The sequence below is a fragment of the Euleptes europaea genome, chromosome 5 (assembly GCF_029931775.1).
Source record: "Euleptes europaea isolate rEulEur1 chromosome 5, rEulEur1.hap1, whole genome shotgun sequence".
Classification (NCBI taxonomy): domain Eukaryota; kingdom Metazoa; phylum Chordata; class Lepidosauria; order Squamata; family Sphaerodactylidae; genus Euleptes; species Euleptes europaea.
Window position 1 is genome coordinate 68,466,573 of NC_079316.1, and position 22,276 is coordinate 68,488,848.

At 41.1% G+C, this 22,276-nt stretch overlaps 2 protein-coding genes across 8 annotated transcripts in view; both read left to right on the plus strand.

Moving 5' to 3' along the window:
* The window catches only part of TACC2 (transforming acidic coiled-coil containing protein 2), a 164,698-nt gene extending 163,491 nt beyond the window's left edge, over positions 1-1,207 (plus strand). For all 7 annotated transcript variants that reach the window (XM_056850218.1, XM_056850219.1, XM_056850221.1 and 4 more), the window contains one exon: positions 697-1,207. In XM_056850218.1, coding sequence (XP_056706196.1) covers positions 697-762 — 66 coding nt within the window. In that variant the 3' untranslated portion in view covers positions 763-1,207. The remainder of the gene's footprint in view (positions 1-696) is intronic.
* Positions 1,208-11,613: 10,406 nt separating this feature from the next.
* Positions 11,614-22,276, plus strand: part of BTBD16 (BTB domain containing 16) — a 43,273-nt gene continuing 32,610 nt past the window's right edge. Inside the window, exons 1-7 of the mRNA XM_056850471.1 lie at positions 11,614-11,729; positions 12,386-12,452; positions 12,930-13,089; positions 14,473-14,587; positions 20,094-20,170; positions 20,304-20,441; positions 22,021-22,146. Coding sequence (XP_056706449.1) covers positions 11,614-11,729; positions 12,386-12,452; positions 12,930-13,089; positions 14,473-14,587; positions 20,094-20,170; positions 20,304-20,441; positions 22,021-22,146 — 799 coding nt within the window. The remainder of the gene's footprint in view (positions 11,730-12,385; positions 12,453-12,929; positions 13,090-14,472; positions 14,588-20,093; positions 20,171-20,303; positions 20,442-22,020; positions 22,147-22,276) is intronic.

Below are 22,276 nucleotides of genomic sequence, written 5' to 3' on the forward strand. Positions count from 1 at the left end.
TTACTGTGGCGTAAGTAGCCCAGACGCCAGCGTGGAGGGCCACATCGCTGGCGCAGTGCCTTCCTGGCCTTCTAAGGGCTTTCGCCCTTAAAGGTCAGGAATGTGCTGTTAGTCTTGATGTACAATGTTACAGGCTAGCTCCTGTACTTAGAGCTCTTCAGATGGGTAATGATGGAGTGTGTGTGTATGTGTGTGGGGAGTTGGAGTTGAATTGACTGGCTCACAGATTTCCAAAATGGTCCAGACTAAGGACAGAATCCACACTAAGTTTTCTGCTAACACTTCGGTCAGCAGAGCAGAACTTTCTGCTTCCCCCCTTCTGCTGCAGCCAATTGATCTTCTCCAAATGCTACTCCTGGAGAACTAGGTTGGTTTCCCCACACCTGTGCATGCAGCCTGGGTGAACTTGGGCTAGTGTCTTCGAGCTCTCTCAGCCTCCCCTACCTCACAGGGTATCTGCTGTATGGAGAGGAAGGGAAGGAGATTGTAAACTGGTTTGATTCTCCTTAAAAGGTAGAGAAAGTCGGCATATAAAAACAACTCTTCATGAGATTCAAACTGGGGGTCTGCAGCAGGAAGGGGGAATTGGGAGAAATCTCACCTCCTTCTCTGTCAGTCTGGATCCAACCCATAATGTTGCGCTAAAAGTTTGTTCTAACAGCTGTTTACGGTCTTTGTTGGTTTGTTTGTTTTTAGAATAAAGAAATAGAAGAATTGACAAAGATTTGTGATGAACTGATTGCCAAAATGGGGAAAAGCTAACTTAACCAAAATCATGGATTTCAACCTTGAGTGCAATATGACCATTGGCACACTGATGTCTACACATTGATGTGGACGGGATCTATTTTCACGTTTTTGTATGCACTACTGTATTTTTTTCTTTTCTTAAAAATATTGATTTGATTGTATGCAGTACTAAGAAGACTATCAGAATTCCTTGCTATTGTTTGCAATTTTTTTCCTAGTATAATTCATAGCAAGTTGATCTCAAAAGTTCCTGTATCAGGGAGATTTGTCAAGGTCTTTAATAAATTACAAGTTGCCCATCCAAGCCTTCCCTTTGTACATGAGTTCCCATGTTGGATGTCTTTTTTTGGATTTAATATAAACGTGTATTACTTGCATGGGGACTCTTGCCTTAAGGTGTGTAAATTTAATCTGCATTTGCTGATTTGTAAAATAAAATGAAGACTTGAAAAAGTAAGATGCATGTCTCTTCAGTTCTTTACTGTAAATAAATGTTTCCATCTTGGAAATATGTATGGCTTAATTTTACATCTTTGTCAATTTTTTTAAGATGGCATTCTACAGCACTGCTGCTTTAAAACCATCTACATGTCATTGATTCTATAGAGATGGATTGGCTCTATAAAGGAAGCCACAGCCCTTAGTTTGCAAGACCTGAGCGAGGCTGTTAACGATAGGATGCTTTGGAGGACATTGATTCATAGGGTCACCATGAGTCAGAAGCAACTTGACAGCAATATGTCATTAATCTAGTAATCTGTCTCTGATTTTCTAGCCTGTGTGCTTTCAAAATTAGTCACTAAGAGAAACCAGAGTGAATGTTATATTATCCATTATTAACCTCCCAAAGCTGGTCTGGGGACATTTTCACAAATTAATTGAACATTTTTTCAAGTATCACCTGAAAATCCTTGATTGGATATTCATTCCGCCATCTCATTCACTTGCAGCATTCAAGTGAGAGATAAACTACGGTAAACGTTATAAGGAAAATGAAGAATTGGATCTTCTGGCATACTCTTTTTAAAAGTATTAAGCAGCTGCAGAGGATGCCTTGAGCATGGGAGGGTTTTCTAATCTTCTCTTCCATGTCACTCCTGAAGGAAATTGATCCCCCCACCAAGCTGCTCAGAGGAAAGAAGGTGAAATACAAGTTGCAGCAGTATTCCCCCCCGTCCCGGCCATGGCAAATAAGTTGCTGGGGGGGCACAGTTTTCTGAGCTGCTGTGGGAAAGAGTTTTTTAAAAAACACTTCTGTTTCCACCGCCTTGGATCCGAGTTGTGGCTTCTCCCTCCCTGTACTTATTTGAGCCTTGAAAATAGCAATGAGAGTTCTCCCCACGTAACAGTTCACTTCTGAAGCTCTTGTGTTTAATAGTTTGACGAACTCTTTCCACATATAAATGAGGGAAGCAGTGTGAATTATAGTGATGGTAAAAATGCTATACTGTGTGTTTTACACTGCTTTACAATGGTTTGTGTGTGTTTAAAGTGCCCTCAAGTCGCAGCCAACTTATGGTGACCCCAGCAAGGGGCTTTCAAGGCAAGAGAGAAGCAGAGGTGGTTTTCATTGCCTTCCTCTGCAGTGCCTTCCTTGGTGGTCTCCCTTCCAAGAACCAACCCTGCTTAGCTTCTGAGATCTGACAAGATTGGGCTATACCATGCTGCCTTCTCTCCATTACAATGGTTTAAATGAACATATATTATATGAAGCTTGGCAGAGGTCTTTTTGTGAGGGTGAAAACCACCTCAGTAGTTTGTACAAGAGAACACAGTGAACTTTATAGATGACCTGGTTTAGAACCTGGGGTATCCTTTGCTCAAGTCCAGCATTCCAATTACTTTACACAATGGGCTTTCTCTCAGAAAGTGCCTATGGGGATCTAGGGGATCAGGTGATGATGCTCCCTTTAGTCCAGATGTGGAGTACTTCAGCATCCATTGCTGCATGCATCTCACAAGAACCACCTTGTGTGGGCCTTGATAGATTGAAAGCAAAGATGTCCTCTGCAAAACAACAACAACAACAACAAAACCCAGGTCTTGCCAGGTTATTTTTAATAGCCTCAACCTGGCATTTATAGCATCTTCAACATGTGCTTGGAGAGCCCCGTCATCCAGAGAAACTCTGCCTTGCAATGTGTTTTATTATGAAGAATGGTATATTATTTCCAGTTTTAAAGTCCATACCTATATGTTATGGAGTGCTCTGTGGGAGATGTTGAATCCCACAACTTGTTTTTAGCAAAGCGCTGGTGTAAAGTGCATGTTTAAAATTTGGGAGTAGCTCTTTCTGATTGCTATGAAGCTAGTGAAGAAAACAAATCAACAAAGTCTGACACTCCGTACGTGCAGGAAGATCATGCTGAAATGAGGTTGAGGTATTTGGTGCTTTTCAGGATTAAGGCTTGTGTGTTTAATTTGGGATGCTTGAGAATCTATGTACTCCTATGGTCAAGGTGTTAAATAGCGTTAAACATTTCTATCAAGTGACTTGGGGGCAGGGGCAAAAATAATTTTCTTCTACACAAAGGTTCTTGAGAAGGCTCTGGGGCTGGGGAGTTTTGATCTGGCTCAAAGTCCAGCCAGAATAAGCTAGATAAGTAGCATCCTGCACACCTCTTCATCCTCTACATCATCTATAGCGGATTAGCTATGCTGAATAAGCATTAGAGCTTTAATGACAAACAGGGTGCTTTGTTTAATGGCACATTCCTTGACTTGCCATGATGAAGCCATTCGCCTCCTTGGTTCTCCTCAGCGTGTTTTTCATTTCTCAAAGTAAGTAATTTTGCTCCATTCTTTCTGTAGCATAGTCTATCTTGGCAGTTCAATATTTGATCTTTTCAAGTTTGGTCTTTTTGATAGGGTTCACGCCCTGTTTAAATGGGAGTATGCAGAAATGACAGACAGCTTCAGCTGAGCTCAAGGTATACTATATACCATTACAGCCAGTTCTCTAATCTAAATGTCCTGGTGCTTCAAGTGCATCTTTTGGAGCCGTAAATATACCAAAGACTTTGTTTTGATGATTCGATAATACTAGTATGAACTTTTTAGTGCAATTTGCCAGTGGCGAAACTGTGGTGAAGACAGAGACACCTACATTTGAGAAAACTGTACTGCTCTTGTTTTGTGCTGGCCAATGGCCGTAACAATAAATGTAAATGTAACTGCAATTAGTTATTTAATTTTCACCATCAAACTTGGGATAAAAAGAGAAGGAAGAGGGGAGCCCTTTATCATACTGAGATTCCTAGGACCAAGAACTTCTTTCATTCCGGTTGACCTGATAACATTTTAGATAAAACAAATGAAAAAATGCATGTGGGCATTTAACTTTCTTAAATAATCCCATCTTTATTAGGATGTGATTAGAATCCTAGGAAATTATACATACTGAATCGCAACTATTTATGGACTAGATGTGCTTTTTTATGTATGAATTTTTATGACAGAAACCTCTAGGGACTTTTAATTGGGTTTTCCAAGATCCTCTGACAAATTTTGTATGCAGTGGAATTACATTTATCCGTCTTTTAAAGATATTAGTTTCCAACTATTATTTGTGACTAAGATTTTCATGTGGTTTTTAACTGATAACAGGTGAAGCACTGCAATGCTATACCTGTGTAGGTACAAGTGATGAAGAATGTAACAGACAAGGATCTGAGCAATGTACTGGACCATCAGATGCTTGTGCAATCATAAGAGGACAGTCAAGTAAGTGGTTATATAATCATAAACAACTGCACTGGCTCCAGCTGGACTATCGGGTCAGATTCAAGGTGCTGGCTATTACCTTTAAAGCCTTACATGGTCTGGGACCTTCGTATCTGCGGGACCGCCTTCCCTGGAGGACTCTCCATTCAGCTAATACCAACCTTTTGGTGGTCCCAGGGCCAGGGCTTTTTCTGCCCTGGCCCCTGCCTGGTGGAATAGCCTCTCTAGTGAGACCAGGGCCCCCCGGGACCTCAAAGAGTTCCGCAGGGCCTGTAAAACGGTGCTATTCCGCCGGGCTTATGGTTGAGGCCAGCTACGGTTTCCTATATATAAATGCTGGCCTCCCTAAACCCCCCCCCCCATGGTTATATCTTCCCTATTCAATCTGGGATTTATTCTTTCTGCTTGCCTAGTTGCAGTTTGTGTTTTTTACTCTAGAGGCGCCTTAGGTAAACTAGGATAATGTTTTATATGATTTTTATAGGGCTATTTTAAATGTTGTTTTAATGTTTGCACTGATTTAATGGGATGTTTATATTCTTGTAAGCTGCTCTGAGCCCAGTTCTTGGCCGAGGAGAGCAGGGTAGCAAGTGGAAATAACAAATAAATAAATAAAATAACCGAAGGCAGCATGTTGAATAACTGCAAGCCACGGAAGCCTTTGAAAATTCTGTTAGCGAGACAGGTCACAAAATATAGGTAGCGGAAATTATTCTCTTTTATCTATTATTTTAATACACTGTCTCTTTGAAGTGGCAATGCTACAGTGTCTGAGTTCTTTTCTCTGCATAATCATGCACTTTGGATGCAAATTGGGTATTGAATCCCTTCCCAGCGTTTTGCCCCCTCCTTTAATTCAGAAGCTTTGAAACTGGGTACTGCCTATGCTTTCTGTTCCCCTTATTTTGGATAAATCCTTATTGTTACTGTGGATAAAGTTAACGTCCCGAAAAAGTGGCAGCGGAGAAGCTGACGTGAATTTCTATTATAGATGCCAAATAGTGAATGTGACCTAGGGCACTTTCACACAGCCCAAATAATGCACTTTCAATCCACTTTCAATGCACTTTGAAGGGAGATTTTACTGTGTGAGCTGGCAAAATCCACTTGCAAACAGTCGTTAAGGTGCAGTGAAAGTGGATTGAAAGTGCATTATTTGGGCTGTGTGAAAGCGCCTCCAGTCAACAGGCTTTCATTTCTCTAGATGTAGAATAAATAAAGGGAGCTTATTTGTATGTAGCTATGAAGCCCGCTGGGTGACCTTGGCCCAGTCACAGTTCTCTCAGAACTCTCTCAGCCCACGCAGAGGCAGGCAATAGCAAACCACCTCTGAACGTTCCTTGCCTTAAAAACCCTACGGGGTCGCCATAAGTCAGCTGTGACTTGATGGCACTTTACATGCACTTGTATGGGCTACTAATATAGAATGGTATAAAAACAGGCATGGCCTAATTAACTCCGATCCTTAAAATGGCCGCTAGCCTTTGCCCAAGGTACGTGGGTTGAAGATGGGAGCCTAGATGTTCCCATTCAGGTTAATAAGATAAAGAAGTAGATAAGCATGGATGCTTTAATATGTTTTGGATTTGCCTCTGGATTTGTTTTAGGTGGCATTATGAAGTCCTGTTCATATAGGTCATTCTGTGAGCGGGCGAGGAGGGAAGGCTCCCGAGCACCCGGAGTGAATGTTCAGTGCTGTTATTCCAATAACTGCAATGCCAAAAGCCTCGGCTCGATAAACATTCTCTCCGAAAGCTGCTTATTTCTGCTTTTCTCTGCGATTTTGTGGCACCTGATTTGTAGCTTGGAATGAAAACGGGACTGGAAAGAGGAAGCAGTTACCCTAGAACTGCAAGGCTGTCTTTGAATCAAGGGGTGAACGATCCAGATTGATTAACTCTATTAAGATAATGCAATACATTAAACCCATTGGATGCTGGAAGGTATTGTGTGTTCAGGGACATAGAGCTATAAGTTAACTCACTTTGCAATTACAGGAAAATGGTAGATGGGAACCGAGTTAATTGGCAGATAACATTATACTGAAGATGCTCAGGAACTTGCACTGATAGTTATTAATATACAGTGGAAGCATGCTATTTCAGAATTTTGTAGTGTGATGTGGAAAGCTGTACGGTTTAACAATTGTAAGAAACCTCTGTATATAATAAAGTATTGCTAAGTGTTTCGAAATTTGATGAAGCAACGATATCGCCTAATAATTCATCACAAGGAACTCCTGTGGTAGGAACACTTTATCATTCATGGCTTATTAGAGGGGAAAGAAGCAATTGAATGAGAGAAACGGAGCTGGATTCAAATCTAGCTAGAAACACTTTGTATTGGTTTCATTGTATCTACTCATTCTACAACCCTAGAAATATTTAGTATATTTCACTGCACATTATTCTAAATGTTAATGATGCTCACTTAAATAGTGATGCTCACTTAAAAAGTAAAATAGTTTACTTTCTAAAAAGGGGCTATGAGGAAAGGGTACTGCTTCCTTTAGGATGATCAGTAGGGCTGAAACTACAGAGCAGGATTAACCTTTGGCATGCTTTCGAGTCAGTAGGCTTCTTAACTTATTTACCAGTGGCTTTATTGAGATAGGTGAATTAATTCTAATATCCCACTCAAATTCCAGTTCAGCTCAGCATTCTGTTTATCCACCTTTCCCATGAAGGAAAAAAAGGTTAATGGCATTATCTCAATCAGTGGACTGATGAAATATTTTCATAATACAGATACATTTCTCTTGAAACTAATATCAACATAGTAAGGAAAGAGAGATCCTGAATTCTAGTTTGAAACTGAGTTTTTGTTCTGACAGTATTTACAACAGATTCAGGGTCTGAAAATTCTGATGGTACCTCTTGCATTAATGGCCAACATATATTTTCAAAATGAGTGACCCAATTTTGTTTTTAGCAGGGCCAGACACCTACAAATGCTACTGACATGTAATAAAGCAACAGATGTTAAATACTTGGGGATATGTCAACTCACCTTTAATGCTCAATATGGATTCTCTGATTTTTCTTCAGGAACACATTTTTAATATACCTGGCCCTTATTCCAGTGAAACCCACTGAAGTGAGCTCACATGATGCTGGAATAAATGTTGTTAGTCTTTGAGGTGCCACTGGACTGCTGCTCATTTTTCAGCAAGCATATCAGGCTGTAGTTCCAACAAAATCATTCTTTTAAAATGTTTGAATTGGAGTCATGTTAAGGTTCTTGAAGATACAAACTCTTCTAGCTTGACCTAGAACAGTAAAGACCATAACTAAATTATAGGTATCCCATTGCATTGCTCAAACTACCATGTTAGTATCTGCATACAGAAGGTTGTGTGTGGTATGCCATTAAGGTACAATCAAGCTGTTTGTACAATCAAGCTGAGTTATAATCTTTCATATTAGTGGCCCACACAAGCTGTTGTTGTTTTATCTTCTGTTTGACAGTACACCAGATCAAAACCATAATCAAATATCTTCTGTATCAGTTTGTTTAGCCCATACCTGTTTATGTGTACTGCGTATATTTTGTTCCTTTTGAAGTTGTTATATTGTACTAAGTATTTACTATTTTAGGAGCCATATTTTCATGTCGGTAAAGTTCTATCGAGCAAATCTGTGTTTGGGCAACTCATCTGATATCTATATGTATTTGTTTTCTTTGACTGAAATAAACTCGCGCATTACATAACACACTGAAGCTGTAATGTTCCTGAATTGGAAGTGCCAATCATTGCATGGATTAAGTGTACAGCAAGTAGCCAACTTCTTTGTCCTTGGGGCTGGGCAATCCCTGGCCAAGGTGCTTGGGGACTGAACCCTCACTGTGATCACTCAATCTCACTCTTAAGCAGCTTGGCTGGAGACAATACAGCTGCCATCACCCCGTGGAACACGTTGAAAGGTGACCTTTACAGTGCAAAAAAGTGGGGGGACATTCAAATAAAGAAGTTTTTGGGTTGTTTTCCCATTGTACATTGAGAGGGATGTGTTTGTCAGCTTTGAAATAGTGCTATGGGCTTTGGCAACAATGCTTTCCACTGCACCACCAGACTCAACAGGAGCCCACAGGGCACAACTTCTGAACTGGCTAGCAGAACTTCATTCTTCCCAGGGCTCATCGAAGATATTCTTCAAAAGCTTCTGTATCATCACAGAGAATCCCTAATTTTCAGTGCTTGGGAAGTCTTGAGGGAACAGTAACTGGGCAAAAGTGGTGTAGAAAGTCATGCCCTGCTTCTGCGTCAGTGATGTCACAGAAGCTCTAGGACTTCTCTTCAGTGATTCACTGCCTTTCCTTCTTTCAAGCTCCCTTGTCCAAAAGGTCTTGAGCAGTAAAAGGGGAGCCTTTATTTCTTTAAGGAAAATATGGTGGATAGATACTTGGCTACAGCCAATGTTGTTCTTGGATTTCTATTCGCCAGCAAAAAGGGGACTGTTATAAAAGATATTTTTGTTACGGTGGCAGGTAATTTGATTAAGATAGGGGTAATCCATTGATTGCGATAGGAATGAGTGATTCCTGAGTGTTTGTAGCTGACTGAAAGGGAATATGATAACCATGTTCAAGTCCTTGAAGGGCTGTCATATAGAGGAGGATGCCGAGTTGTTCTCTGTTGCTCAAGAAGGTCGGACCAGAACCAATGGGTTGAAATTAAATCAAAAGAGTTTCCGTCGAGACATTATGAAGAATTTTCTAACAGAGCGGTTCCTCAGTGGAACAGGCTTCCTCGGGAGGTGGTAAGCTCTCCTTCCCTGGAGGTTTTTAAGAAGAGGTTAGATGGCCATCTGTCAGCAATGCTGATTCTATGACCTTAGGCAGATGATGAGAGGGAGGGCATCTTGGCCATCTTCTGGTCACTAGGGTTGTGGGGGGGAGGTAGTTGTGTAATTCCTGCATTGTGCATGGGGTTGGACTTGATGGCCCTTGTGGTCCCTTCCAACTCTATGATTCTATGATTCTATGACTCCAAAGGAAGATTATGAACAGGTAGGGGGCCATGATGTTGCTGTAAGATGGGCTTAGACTGAAGTAAAGTCCCAAGTGGTTAGCAATATTTAAATTTCTGTATAGTCAGTTGAGCATTTTTTTTCTTCAAGTGTAAATCCAATAAAAAGAACAAAAGAGTTATTTTTATCTTACGAGTATCAGTTGCAGAAAGTGACTGAGGTATGTGTGTCTTTTATTCAACTGGATTCTGAGAATTACTGCTTTGTAATTAATCACTATTAATGTTCAAGCATTCATGAAATTCCGTTTACTTTAGATAAGCATATGTCACACAATGTTTATGCCAATGAAAAAAACTGATAACCAATAATAATTCCTGGAGGGAGGAGCTTAAATGGGACAGAATAAGCACTGAGTTGATAAATGTAAAATCATCAGTCAGTGACTGCGTGTGTGAATCAAACAAAACAGACACCAAACAAAATAGATGAAATTTATCACTGTAATTAACTGAAAACAAATATATTTTCAATACAGACAATATATATGGTCAGCTGCAAATGATCACTGTGGTGAGAAGTTGAGTGTTGGAATCCACTAAAACACATCCATTGGCTGACCGCATCCAAGTCCTGGCTCTGAGATGGGAATGTTTGGTAGCTTTGGCCATATTGTATTTCTTTATTCTCAGTACACTGTAGGGAAAAAATTACCTGCTGTATAGTACTGCATGTAAGGATTTTTGCCCGTTTAAAAGGGTAAAAATAAATGTCCTTATCTTAAGTAATCTTTGTGTGGATGCAGATGCCTGTATATGTGGTATAGTGGTTAAGAGTGGTGGACTCTAATCTGGTGAACCGGGTTGGTTTTCCGAACCCTACACATGAAGCCGGCTGGGTGACCTTGGGCCAGTCACAATTCCCTCTGAACTCTCTCAGCCCCACATACCTCACAAGGCGTCTGTTTTGGGGAGAGGAAGGGAAGGTGATTGTAAGCCAGTTTGATTCTCTTTTAAAAGGTAGAGAAAGTCGGCATATGAAAACCAACTCTTGTTCTATAAATACATATAACTTGCTGCATCAGGATACATAGATTTCAGTCAGATGCACATTCAGGTACAGATACTGTCTTTCAGTTCTGTACTGTATTCTGATGCATCTGACTGAGTATACCTAATTACATTCTAGTGCCAAAAATGCTCACATAGCTGCATATCATTAAAGCTAGATCTGGATGCTAATTAATAATTGTCTTTATTCAACGCACAATTGGTATGCTTGGGTGGATTTCCAGAATGCCAACAGGTGAAAGCTTAAAATCTCTAATCTTCTAATGTAAGAAAAGTATTCTAAGAAAAGAACAGTACTCTACAGAACAGCTAGCTGTGACTTCAGATAAAGTAAGCACCAGATCCTAAGCATGTGATCTGGAATAGGGACCTGCACAGATTTCATTTTAATCCACTTTAAGATGCTTGCTTAAGCATTGGATGTTTGACTCATGATGCCATCAGACTATCTAAGCTTAATTATGCTTAAGCGATTAACAGTGCGATCCTAAAGAGAGTTACTCCAGTCTAAGCCCATTCATTTCAATGGGCTTAGACTGGAGTAAGTCAGTAACAACTAACTAAAGCTGCACCAGTTTCAATGGGATTTAAGTATTGACAGACTGTAGCTTGATTGGGGCCTTAATGATTTGAGAACACACACACATATGCTACTGTAAATGTTTCTTACATATCAGTTTAATTTTGCATTGGGGATTTTTCAGAGGACAACAAAACAGACTGCCTTACATGTATTTACTCTTTCTTATAAGCGTAATACAAGAAATGATCTGCTGCCCGATACAAACTTTCGTGTAGGAGGCATTCCTTTGCTGTCTTACTTTTACCTAGCTATGATCCAGAGTGAACAGCGAGGCTGCAGGAAACCCATGCCTCACAGGACATGATGCCACAATTGAGACAAGATGTCATAATGCTAACTTGCCTGTATGCCTACAGCCTTTTGTTGCTAAGAGGCTTATCATGAGTCATTTTCTTTTTCAAGACAAAAACTAAGGTGGAGCAGATAAGGGGGAGGAGCCTGTAAACCTTCTTTTACAGCATCCCTCAAGCATCTCAGACTGTGTATTAACAATCATCTTTCCTCAGCAACTCATAAAATGGCACAACACAAGAATGCTTCTGTCGTTGCCGGAGCTCGTAATTCCCTTGATTTATTCCAGCTAACTAGACTCGTTCCTGAAGCACCCGCTTTAGGTGCTAAAGCAGCGCACTTGTAAGTAATGGTGAATGTTTTCAAGTATGTGTTTGCAGTGGCCGATGGATGTTGGAGAGAAAGACATTTAGGAATAGCGAACACATGAAACTTAACATATATGAAGCTGCCTTATAGTCTTGTACTAAGACTGTTGGTCCACCTAGCTCAGTACAGTCTACTCAGACTGGTTGCAGCTCACCTGGGACTTAGGCGAAGAAGGATAATTCCCACTATCTGCTGAGGCCTTTTTAACTCTAGATCACAGTGTCTGATGAGGTACTTCATTTGCTTCTAGATCCTAGAATCGGTAGAGTCCAGAGCGTGTGATGGCATCAGGTATTCCATAAGAGATGGACTATGATCTGAAAGGATGTGGGAAAACAGAGTTCTCAGTGCATCTGTTACCATACCACAATCTTTTGGCCTCAGCCTGACTCATAAAAGGATTCTACTATGCATCTGTTACAATGAACTACCCATTCTCTTTAACAATACATAACAATTAAGAAGAAAAACTCAAGAAATAAAATTGTCATTTATTTTGTGTTGGTTCCTTTATGCACACTAAAGAAAAGGTTCTGACCCTTCCTTGATACAGTGTTAATGTGATAAGATTATTTTAATGTTGTCTTCCTGCATGTACAGACCACTGATGGTGTCTTTTTAACCTCCAGCTATTTGCTGTCAGCTCCCTTTGTAGCTCTGGGTGGACTTTCACCAAGTGAGAAAGAGATACTTAAGGTAGGTGTGATGGCTTCAGATAAAGAAGTCATAAAGAGCAGTATGTAACATTTGTTCCTAACAAACTATTGATTTATCTTACTTAATGGATATTGCTGATTAAGCTGTTTTATTCTTACTGATCCACAGATTTCTACATGAAAATCATGTGCTTCGAAATCTGTAGGTTGAATGCTACAATTCCTTCTTATCCTCCAGTGGAACAAGTCTGCTCACTTAGCAGAAGAGAACTGAAGGATTCACTGTGTATCTCAACTGATAACTCCAATGAAGAAAGCAGTTGTGTTGGCTGTCTATTTGGGCCACTGGGGAGGGGGTATCAATAATCTCTATTGAGAGGTGCATGTGTTCATGACAGATCTGGGTTTTTACCCACAGCAGCGGACATTCTCTTCCTCATCTTCTTTGGTATGCTAGAATATTTGAGTGTGCACACTATACAATTTCTGAACAAAAATATGTATCTATTTCTTTAAGACTCGAGAACCTTTGAATCAGCGCTACTTCCGCAAGCAAGCTGGGCTCACCAATCGCTGGCAATTTCCTTTTAGTCCAAGTTGTGACCTGCTGGGAATTGCACAGGCTAATAAGGCTTTCCGAGTTGGTCTCAATGAGACTCTGATGAGAATAATGTCAGGTATGGTGATAACTGGGGGACAAAACTGAACGTTTTAAACCAAAAGCTTCTCTTTGAGCTTTTGTTAGTTTACTATGCAGACTTCTGAGCTTCACGGTCAAGGCTGAAATCTTGCCTATTGCTAATAGAAAAATAACTTCATAGGGTACTGATCTCTAAAATCAATAATAGTGTGCAGTGCTGTAACTAGGATCTCTGGAATGGCCTGCCGTTGGCCTAGCCAGCAGTTCCAAACCAGACCACTAGAGAGCATCTGTACATCTAGAAGAGTTTAATTGAAACCCATTAAGATAAAGAATGTGCGCTAAACGCAAGAGGAATATTTTGTTTTGCTGCTAGGCATATATGTCTCATATTCCCATTAGGAATAAATGGATACCTACATCACACAACTATAGTAAATCTGTAGTGCAAACCCAAGAGCCCAAATGGAAAGTGGGGAAATTACATATCTGAGTGTTCTTCATTTTTTTTAAAAAAAAAACCTCCCTACGTGTAGGAGAGTAGTTTCCAGACAGATATATTTTCTGATATAACATTTTTGTATGTCCTGGGATCACCCGCTCCCATAAAGACTTCAAATATGCATCCCCTTACAATAGAAAATTGTACACATCCCCACTTTTTGCATACATTTGCATAAATTAAGATATATATTCACACACATAACCAAACATGCATTGTTTACTCATAAATTATTCATATTTTGATATCTCCACACCGCCGCCACCAATCCATTCTGAACTTCCTTACCCATTCTTTGCCCTGGACTATGTAACCCATGGTTCCTAGCATCCCTAGATAACCTGCATCAGTGATGATACATCTCATCACTGTGAAGGCTGCCACTCTGCACAACGGAAACCAGTGGGACTTATTTCTGAGTAAGTATGCATAGGATTGGGCTGAGAGAGGAAATTTCCAAACCTCTGGTCAAGAGAGAAAATGCACGCCCTTTCGTTTCCTACGAGTCTAATATGTCAATTATCTCTTGGTATTTTTGTTTGTTTAATCACAATTATTGCATTTCAGTTAAAGAACAAATTAGATGATGGCAGCCATGCCTTCTACACTCCATAACTCAAGTTTAGCTACAAGGAGATCCCCGGAAATCTTTTGTTAGTTGGCATTTTCTGGTTGCATGCACTTACAGAACACATTTCTTTAGAGTCCTTCCGTAAGTAAAGCTGAAACTGTCAAATCACCATTTTTGAAGTCTTGTAACAGATGTCTAAAGGGGAAAAAATAGCAAATTATGGAAATAAATGTAAAATAATCCATTTGGCAAGTTTTTATTTTTTTTAACTCTACCCATGATAAGAGATACATGGTATTTACCACAGAGGAAAATATTAAAGCAAGATTTTTTTTTAAATCCTCCAGCTGACACCCCTGTGTCCCTGAATGCAGAACGAAAATCTTGGAAGGAAATCTCAGAGCTCCGGAAAGAGTCCAGGGGTCTACTTGTTCAATTTCCATCTGCAAAGCCCAAGTTTAGGTAACAGCAGGATGTTATTTGCAAACTAGTATTTTGCAAATAGATTAAAACTGAAAATGTTCTGTAGAGCTGATTGAAGTTTCATGATATACAATAATCAGGAATTTTGCAGTGGAGAAGATAACTACAATTAAACTAACCAGCTGCTTTATTTTTAGCAATATTGGTCCAATTTATAAAGTGCGTATACACTAGGGTTGCCAGGTCCCTCTTCACCACTGGTGAGAGGTTTTTGGGGCACAGCCTGAGGAGGGTGGGGTTTAGGGAGGGGAGGGACTTCAATGTCATAGAGTCCAATTGCCAAAACGGCCATTTTCTCCAGGTGAACTGATTTCTTTCGGCTTGAGATCAGTGGTAATAGCAGGAGATCGCCAGCTAGAATCTGGAGGATGGCAACCCTAGTATGTACACATGATCCTTTATTTGCTTGCCTGCTTATTCCTGCTCTTTCTGAGTTTAGTGTGACTTACAAGAACTCTGAATTAAACCATCAGATAACAACAACAAAAACTGTTAAAACAACTAAGCTAAACCAGCCCATGTAACCCTGATGGCCAGATGGGAGATTATAAACAGTGTTAGGTGCCTTTTGGAAAGGAAATGTTTTACATGTCCTATGAGAAACGATCCAAGAAAGCATCTTCCAAACCTCTTCTGGACAATTATTGCACAATTGTGCTACAACCAAGACAGCATATGTCTTAGCTAAGACACAGCTGATCTACTAAATGGAGGGGGAGTGTCTCTAAAAGAGTCTGGTGGGCTGACCTCAGTGGTGCATGCATTCATATGGTGTGGTCCTTCAGGTATGTAGGTCCCAGGTTAAGAAGAGTTTTAAAATACAACGCTTGAACTGTGCATGGATTCCAAGTAGGGTTGCCAACCTCCAGGTACTACAGCTGATCTCCAGCCGATAGAGGTCAGTTCACCTGAAGAAAATGGCGGCTTTGGCAACTGGACTCTATGGCATTGAAGTCCCTCCACTCCCCAAACCCCACCCTCCTCAGGCTTCGCCCCAAAAATCTCCAGGTATTTCCCAACCTGGCGCTGGCAACCCTAAAGCCAAGTTCCCCATACAAGACCCCCCAAAATCTAGTGGTGCTTATACTTTTTGATTAAATAAACCCAAAATAATTAATTTTCAATTGATATTGTAATTTTTAGTTATTCTTTTTATATAGCTGTTTGTATTAGATGCATTCAGATTAGAGATTTTTAAAGTTTGCAAGTAGCAAAAATTGTATTGAGACTTCCTACAACAGCAGCTGGCACAAACCTTGATGATGAAACTTTATATTGTTTTACATAGGTGATTTTAGTTTGTCGTTGTTCTTGGATCACCTAGACCTTCTACAGATTAAACAAACAAGTGTTTTAGAAATTCTGTCTCCAATAACCAACATCGCGCTTGACATTTACAGGGTACTTGTTTCTGGCCAAAAATGTGTCGTATAATCTATAGTTTTATTCCCCCCCATTGGTATTCCTTGTCTGATGCAACAACTTACCGTACCTCCCTTTTTTAGTTGTCAAGTAGACCAATCTTTAGCAGAATGATGATGCTTCATCATTTCAACCACAGTAGAAAGTTGAACGATAGGCATAAAATAAGAACCAAATGCAAGCAGAAGTGAGATTTACAATGAACATGTCTTTTAAAAAGGAAAATCCCTTCAGGTATAAGATGATGGACAGAACACTATCTAATTTTTCCCATAATAAATCTTTTTCATTTTACGTTCCCTCCCCCCCAGTACTACTGAATTCATGTGTTTGCATGTAAATATCCTGGACATCTCTTATTCTCTTATTGTTTTGGACATTTTCCCCTCCTTTTTTATAGTTGTGCTCTTTGTGTCTTAATGATCTCAGCCCCCTCAGTTGACAGTACACACTTTCTATGTTGTTATATGTCTTGACTCTCTCTTCGACAACATACTTCAAAACATGGCCTTAGTCTATTTTAGGAACACTTATCATTTCCCCCCTCAAATTTCTTTTTTCCACATCGTTCTGCTCCAAACTGCCATTAACAGTCAGTGACCTAACTTGAACTGAACTCTGTTATTTCCTTTGTTGATGTCTTTCCTCTGTGCTTCCACCTTTTTGGCCAGGGAGGTATGGGAACAAACACCCTTTTATGCTTTTTTAAAACTCTGCAACTGCTTCTGGTTTTCTCCCAGTTTTATATATGAAATTTATTATTACGTATATAACAACAACTGTTTAAATTGCTGTTTCTTTTCAGAAGCATTTGTACGGGTGTCAACAGGGTATTGTCGAAGGCTTTCACGGTCAGAGTTCATTGGTTCTTGTAGGTTATCCGGGCTGTGTAACCGTGGTCTTGGAATTTTCTTTCCTGACGTTTCGCCAGCAGCTGTGGCAGGCATCTTCAGAGGAGTAACACTGAAGGACAGTGTCTCTCAGTGTCAAGTGTGTAGGAAGATATAGTCAGAAAGGGGTTGGGTTTGAGCTGAGTCATTGTCCTGAGTCATTGTCATTGTCTGTCAACAGGGTGTTTTATTTAGTTTTGTTGCTTCACAATACATTTATTTCCAGTCAGGACAAAACTGTATGTATTGCGATCAGGCCATTCTTCAGTGGGTATTTAAAAAATAAAAATAAAGACAAAAGCAGATGGGGAAGGAGAGACATCTGCATCAGACTAAGGCATGCAGGTCCATGGGCTGGATCCTTTCCCCCACTTTCCCCCATGCAGCCTCATAGCTACCTCTCAGAAATACAGATTCTTTCCAAATTTGTGCAAAAAATCTTAATCTCTTTTCCTTATGGAAATGTGAGGTGGGGGGGAAACATGCATGCAGTTTTCCACAGTATTGCCTCTCACTAGATGTTAGGTGGGGAAGCTGGAAGATTACTCTAGAGGGGGCTCCTGTCCTGAAGTGGTTAACCCACTAATGACTGTTTATTCTCATACCCCCTGTTCCATAACTTCTCCCTTCCCTTTTTGCTACTTTGTATTTGCTTGCTCTCCTTCTTTGTTTTTTTCGTTTATTTTTTTTTTCATTTAGGAAAATCTGTCTCTCAACCTTCCCTCCTTTATGTCAGCAGCAACAAGCAAGAGTGAGCGCCCTAGGAAGAAAATGTGAACAATATTTATACCATTATTAGATCTGCCCCCTACTGTTTGCAAGGGGTAACTTGCCTCAAAACTAGGTTGAGCATGGGATGAGAAGGGGTAAGGTGGCAGGACAAAAATGATGTACTTGTGCGCTACAGATCAAAACTCAGATTTTTTTGGGAAGTGTTTTCAGGGAGACACATGAGCCAGGCCCCGTCAGAAGGGATCCACTTCTCTAAGCCTGCTCCAGTACTAGGGTTGCCAACCTCCAGTTGAGGACTGAAGACCTCCCATTGTTATTGTTATTAAATTTATACCCCAGCGTCCCGAGCCACTGCCAGGCTCAGGGCAGCTTCCAACAATAGATATATAGGTATGTGTGTAAGTGCCATCAAGTGGCTTCTGACTCATGGTGACCCTATGAATCAATGTCCTCCAAAATGTCCTCTCTTTAACAGCCTTGCTCAGGTCTTGCAAACTGAGAGCTGTGCCTTCCTTTATAGAGTCAATCACGTCAACATCATGTCAACATTAAAACATCACATTAAAACTATAAAACTAGACCCAACTTAAAACATAGACGGTACCCTAATTCAACAGCTCCTACAGAAATATTCACTGAGGAGGTTGGCAGAGAGGGAGATCAGTGAGGCCAATCTCTCCAAGGGGCACACCAGCCCAAGGCCAGGAAGGCAAACAATAACAGGGATGGAGAAGGCATAGAAGGAGAGGGTCAAAAAGGATAGGATAGGGAATATGGGGAAGGGGGAGAGAAAGGCAAGGAGAGGGCAGGGAGGCCAGCTGATCTGCAAATGGTTGCTGTCTTCAACCATATGCCTGGCAGAACATCTCTGTCTTACCTGCCCTGTGGAATTGAGCTAGGTCCCACTGGGCACGGGTCTCACTTGACAGAGAGTTCCACCAGGCAGGGACCAGGGCCAAAAAAGCCCTGGCCCTGGTCAAAGACAGCCAGATGGTTGTAGGGCCAGGGACTACCAACAAATTCTTATCAGTTGAGCTTCATGCTCTTGGGGGAGGGGGTGTATCAGTAGAGGTAGTCCCGCAGATATGATGGTCTCAGACCGTTTAGGGCTTTGAAGGTCAGTACCAAACCTTGAACCTGATCCGGTACTCAGTCTGGAGCCAGTGCAGTTGGCGGAGCACAGGTTGTATAAGTGCCCTTAATGGAGTCCCCGTAAGGACCTGCGCCACCACGTTCTGGACCAGTTGAAGCTTCCAGAGCAGCCTCAAGGGTAGTCCTGCACAGAGTTAATTGCAGTAATCTAGTTTAGAAACGACCATTGTATGGATCACTGTGGCTAGGTCAGAACAGGATAGATAGGGAATTAGCTGACAGGATTGGCAGAGGTGGAAGAATGCTGACCGAGCCGTATTTGTGACTTGGGCCTCCAATGAGAGGGAGGCATCCAACGTCACCCTCAAACTCTTGATGGAAGAAGCTGGCACCAGCTGTACTCTGTTAAGGGTGAGGAGCTGAATTTCCCTATCTGCACCCTCCCAGCCAAGTCACAGGATCTCTGTCTTTGACAGGTTCAATTTGAGGCAGCTCTGCTTCAACCTACCAGCCACTGCCTCCAAACACCTGGCCAGCTTTTCTGGGACAGTATCCGTCCGCCTGTTCATCAACAGATACAGCTGGGTGTCATCTGCATACTGATGGCAACCCAGCCCGAAGCTCCTGACAAACTGGGCAAAGGAACGCATATAGATGTTAAAAAGCATTGGGGAGAGGACTGCTCCCTGCAGGACCAAAGGATTACAAGTGATCTCCAGATGACTGAGATCCAAGTCCCCTGAAGAAAATGACTGCTTTGGCAGGTGGACTCTATACCTGTTGAGCTTCCTCCTCTCCTCAAATCCCACCCTTTCCAGCCTCCACCCCCAAAAATCTCCAGGTATTTTCCAACCCTAAAGCCAAGTTCCCCATACAAGACCTCCCAAAATCTAGTGGTGCTTATACTTTTTGATTAAATAAACCCAAAATAATTAATTTTCAATTGATATTGTAATTTTTAGTTATTCTTTTTATATAGCTGTTTGTATTAGATGCATTTAGATTAGAGATTTTTAAAGTTTGCAAGTAGCAAAAGTTGTATTGAGGCTTCCTACAACAGCAGCTGGCACAAACCTTGATGATGAAACTTTATATTGTTTCAACATCATAGGTGTGCCAGGTGGCAACCCTATCTGGCACACAGCAAAAACACACATGATAAAACTCTTACTTTACTAATTAGGCAGTCGTTATTATAACGAGTGTTACTCAGCTCCTCTGAGTGATGAATATGACTGATAATTTCCGGTAGTGACAATCACAACTTTTGCCATTTCATGTGCATTAAAACAAAACAATTCTAAATATATTTAACCCCTGGTTTCTTCTTTTCCCCTCTCTTAAATGAGTTTTTTCTCTGACCAAGGAGCTCCACATGAGATGCTTTTTTCTTACACGCAGAAGATCACCGAAAGCTTAGAGCCAGGTGGGTCATTCCAAATGTAAAAAAATACCTTCTGTGATATATCAGCCTTCCACATTCTTTCTTATGGCTGTAACTGGCCTATAATTTTTAGAGACGCAGCTCACTTTCCTAATGGCACTCTCTGTTTCTTCAGATGTAGCACTGGAGTGTCTGGGCTTCCAGTGGGATCTTCATCGCATCTACGTATTTAAATCCCAGCTCCTCGCAGACCTTGTTGCTTCCTCTATACAGCATCACGGTATGTATCATACAGACAGCAAAACTGACAAAGGTATTGAAAAGACTTTGAAGTCCCTGTTATTTTGATAAGGATAAAATAACTATTTATTACTATCATGCCCTTCCCTTCTACAAAGGTAGCTTGGGTGGTCTACAAAGCTTAAAACATCAAGGTATAATTCTAAATTAAACACAGAACACAAACACAACAGCGAGCCTCCACAAAATTTAGCCCCAATAATATTTAGAGGAGACTATTCCTGAAAGGGGGGGGGTTGATCCACGGTGTCCGGGAGCAGTAGGGCCAGGAACGGCACAGCCGCACCACGTCTTCAGAGGCTTCCCAGCCACTGTGGAGACAAAAAAAAAACTTTTAAAAAATAGAAAAATGGGGGAAATCGCCCATTGCGTAAAGCAAGGCTGCACCACAAAAACAGGTGGCATAGCCACGCCACTGCTAGAGGAGGCATTCCCAGAGTGAATGGGGTTAGGAAGCTGTTCAAAGGCAGCTCCACCCTCAGGAAACACCTCCCCATTCCGGTGTGGGCTTTCCCTTCTGGGAAAGCCCTGCCGGCATGGCTGCGCTGGCGGTGGAGGCTGCCAGCTCCTGAATGCCAGCGTGTTTGCCCCTGCGCCGGCATAGGTGCCACTTTATTCCGTGATAAGGTGGCATCTTCACTGGCACAGAATCATGCCAACTCCTAAGGAGCTTGGCTCCCCCTTCAAGAATGGGCTGTAACAGTGCCATCCGAAGCAGAATTTATTCTCTTAAGGCCAATTACTTCAGTGCACTTGTGTGTGTGTGTGTGTGTGTGTGTGTGAGTGAGTGTGTTAAGTGCCTTCAAGTCGCTTCTGACTCATGGCGACCCTATGAATGAAAGTCCTCCAAAATGTCCTATCTTTGGCAGCCTTGCTCAGATCTTGCAAATTGAAGGCTGTGGCTTCCTTTATTGAGTCAATCCATCTCTTGTTGGGTCTTCCTCTTTTCCTGCTGCCCTCAACTTTTCCTAGCATGACTGTCTTTTCCAGTGACTGCTGTTGTCTCATGACGTGACCAAAAGACGATAGCCTCAGTTTAGTCATTTTAGCTTCTAGGGTCAGTTCAGGCTTGATTTGATCTATAACCCACTGATTTGTTTTTTTGGCAGTCCACGGAATCCGTAACCCTCTCCTCCAACACCACATTACAAAGGAATCTATTTTCTTCCTATCAGCTTTCTTCACTGTCCAGCTTTCACACTTTCAATGCACTTAGAAGGGTGCAATTTTGTTTCGGATTGCACTGTAGGACATATAAATATATCTTGGTTCTCTCTTTTCAATTTCCTCTCTTTTCCATGGCCACAAGCAGTTAATTTTCTCCAAGATATTTATAAGCTCTGATTAGGAATGATTCAGTATTAAGATTCAAGGACGATTACATTCTTATGACCTAATGGTCATCCTCTGTTAAAATTGCCAGTTTACGAGAAGGGAAAAAAAGCATTTTTAAAAAATTATTTCATCTATTCTTTTTTAAATCTATTGGTAGTTAAAGTCACTCATGTCTATATTCTGCCATTTTGTGTGTGTATGTCTTTAGTGCTTTCATTCCCATACAAATCCTCTCATGTATCCAATGTTTTTGACAGAACCTAGATGTTACAAACAAGGTCTACTACCTGGATGGAAAGATAAAAAACCCTGTGAAAAGAAGCAAAAAATGCCCAAAATAACCATTGCCTTGGATATTAACGATCCAGATGTCACTCGAGTTGGTAATGACTTTAATGCCTATTTTGACACTAGCCCCAAATACATTTAGGATGATTCTGTAGGTTGGCAACTTTCTATAGAAGTACCTTTGATTCGTATGAAGAGAATTGGCCATAGGTAACACCTGCCCTT